Below are 2,063 nucleotides of genomic sequence, written 5' to 3' on the forward strand. Positions count from 1 at the left end.
GTCGAATAGTATAGAAATGTCAATGTAAAAAGATTCATACATCTCGAGCCTTCTTTTATGTTGTCTTATCGATAAACGATTTCTTCCAACAATAAACTTCCCAGATCATTTCCTTTATTACGCGCGGACACGCCTCGCAATGTTGTGCGGAATATCGAATATTATTCCGCTCATGGCAGTGACAGCTGCCGTAGATGCACTTGCCGCGTCCGCTGCAAATCTCAACGTTCTTGCGAGATGCATGTGCTGTTTGTTTCCTTGCAATCGCACGTCTCGCCATACCATTTTCGGCAGGCAATTGCAGCGAAATTGTCGCATTCGCAATAATTTTCCGTAGAACAGTTCTTGCGGGTTATTTGGTCGTTTGTCGCAATCGCAGACGCCACTTGCATGTACCATGACCGCTGCAGATCTCGGTGGTTTGATTGTCGGGTTTACAGTCGGTCATCGAGATCGATTTGTCAGCACCATTGTCGTTTCCCTCGCACTCACATTGTTTTTTATAAAAACCGGGATTGCAGGAACACACGCCGCACACGGGATGTGCCTTTACTCTTGCACTCTGCTGCGTTCAGCTCCCCTATAACAAATTTTCTGCAACTGCAAATGTCTGCAACAAATTATGTTTACTAAAAGGCCGCAAATGAGAAACATACTTTGTTATTGTCAATTCTGTTAGCACACTCCGTCAATGTGTAACAAAACCTTTATGAATAAAATATCTTTAAACGTTAGCCAGATTTTCGAAATTTTCATTTTTTTTTACAACTTTGACATCTTGTATTTTGAAAAGAAAGTAGTTTAGGACACATGTTTAGAGGACTTTTTCTTTTTAAAAAATACATAAATATATAAGGAACATTCCCTTCAAGTTTGTGCACTTACTTAGGAAACACTCTGTATAACTGCTTCGAATTTCTGCAGTATTAATGTCAAACAAATAAACATCTAATCTAAATTTTTAGTTTATATGAATGATGTATGAGTAAACGTGTAAATAAGCGACTCATTTATTTAAATTATGCAAAATAATTGAAATACTTCATTATTATTACGATTTGAGAGGCACATTCATGATTGAAATTGCAAATAAGTGTTACATATGTGCCCCGATAAAAACTTTTATTCGCTCTTGTTTTTTCAGCTATTGATTGTTTTATCATTATTATATTTATTTTATAGTCTTTAGTATTTTAATAATTATAATTTTTTGAATGTGTACTTACTCATCTCGACTCAGAATTCTTGTGGAATGTCTTCTTAAATGTTTTCGTAAACGTATAATATCTGTTAAAAAAGGCATTGTTTTACTACAATCATTACATTTTGCCTTATATCCCGGTAACTCCGAGTAATATTCTCTCAAGTCGTCAGGTAGTGTATATGTGTCATTATTGAAAAATATTCCATGTCTATTTAAGTGTCCTATCATTATTGCTGGGCTGTTCGATGGATGAGGCATATGAATTTGTATTTTACAAATTGCGCATTTTACCAGCAAAGATTTCAATTCCTCGAAATAATCCCACAACTTGCTGCGTTTCTTTTTCGGTGTCATTATGACCGACCTGTAATACAAATTAATCGTTTGATACTAAATGTGATACAGTGAGCGCCTTAAAAAGCGTTTGTAGAATTTTTCACAAAGGTAAAAAGAAGGTATGGTTTTTTTATGTTAGGGCGTATGTTTAGATATATAATTACAATTTTCCTAATTATCATATCACGTACAGATATACAAATGTCACATTTTTATAAAAAGAGTAAATAATGCCAATAACCACATGTACGTGCTCTGTTCCAACTCATTATTGGACAACATTTTTAAATAATATTTGATCTTATAATTTTATTTGTGTTATTTATTATAAAACTATTAATATTGTTGCGCCAAGTGAATACGATAAATTAGTAACATCTGATGTTTGTATAAATTATATACAATGACATCAGAAAGTTTGCATCAAGTGAATGGGATATAAATTAGTAGTAACATCTGATTTTCCTAAATGATGTTTTTTTATTATATGTAGTTGTTGGGTACGTGTTCTTTTTCAGAACAC

General features: G+C 33.6%; 1 protein-coding gene across 1 annotated transcript; it reads right to left on the reverse strand.

The window, feature by feature from the left end:
- Nucleotides 1-524: 524 nt before the first annotated feature.
- LOC112464723 lies at nucleotides 525-1,568 on the reverse strand (the record flags this gene model as incomplete). The annotated part of the gene is made up of 2 exons (XM_025031878.1): nucleotides 525-580; nucleotides 1,227-1,568. Coding segments are annotated over 2 exons (373 nt in total), but the record flags the coding sequence as incomplete, so codon positions are not given.
- Nucleotides 1,569-2,063: the final 495 nt, after the last annotated feature.

The sequence above is a fragment of the Temnothorax curvispinosus genome, unplaced genomic scaffold, assembly GCF_003070985.1.
Source record: "Temnothorax curvispinosus isolate PA1 unplaced genomic scaffold, ASM307098v1 QBEX01014497.1, whole genome shotgun sequence".
NCBI lineage: Eukaryota > Metazoa > Arthropoda > Insecta > Hymenoptera > Formicidae > Temnothorax > Temnothorax curvispinosus.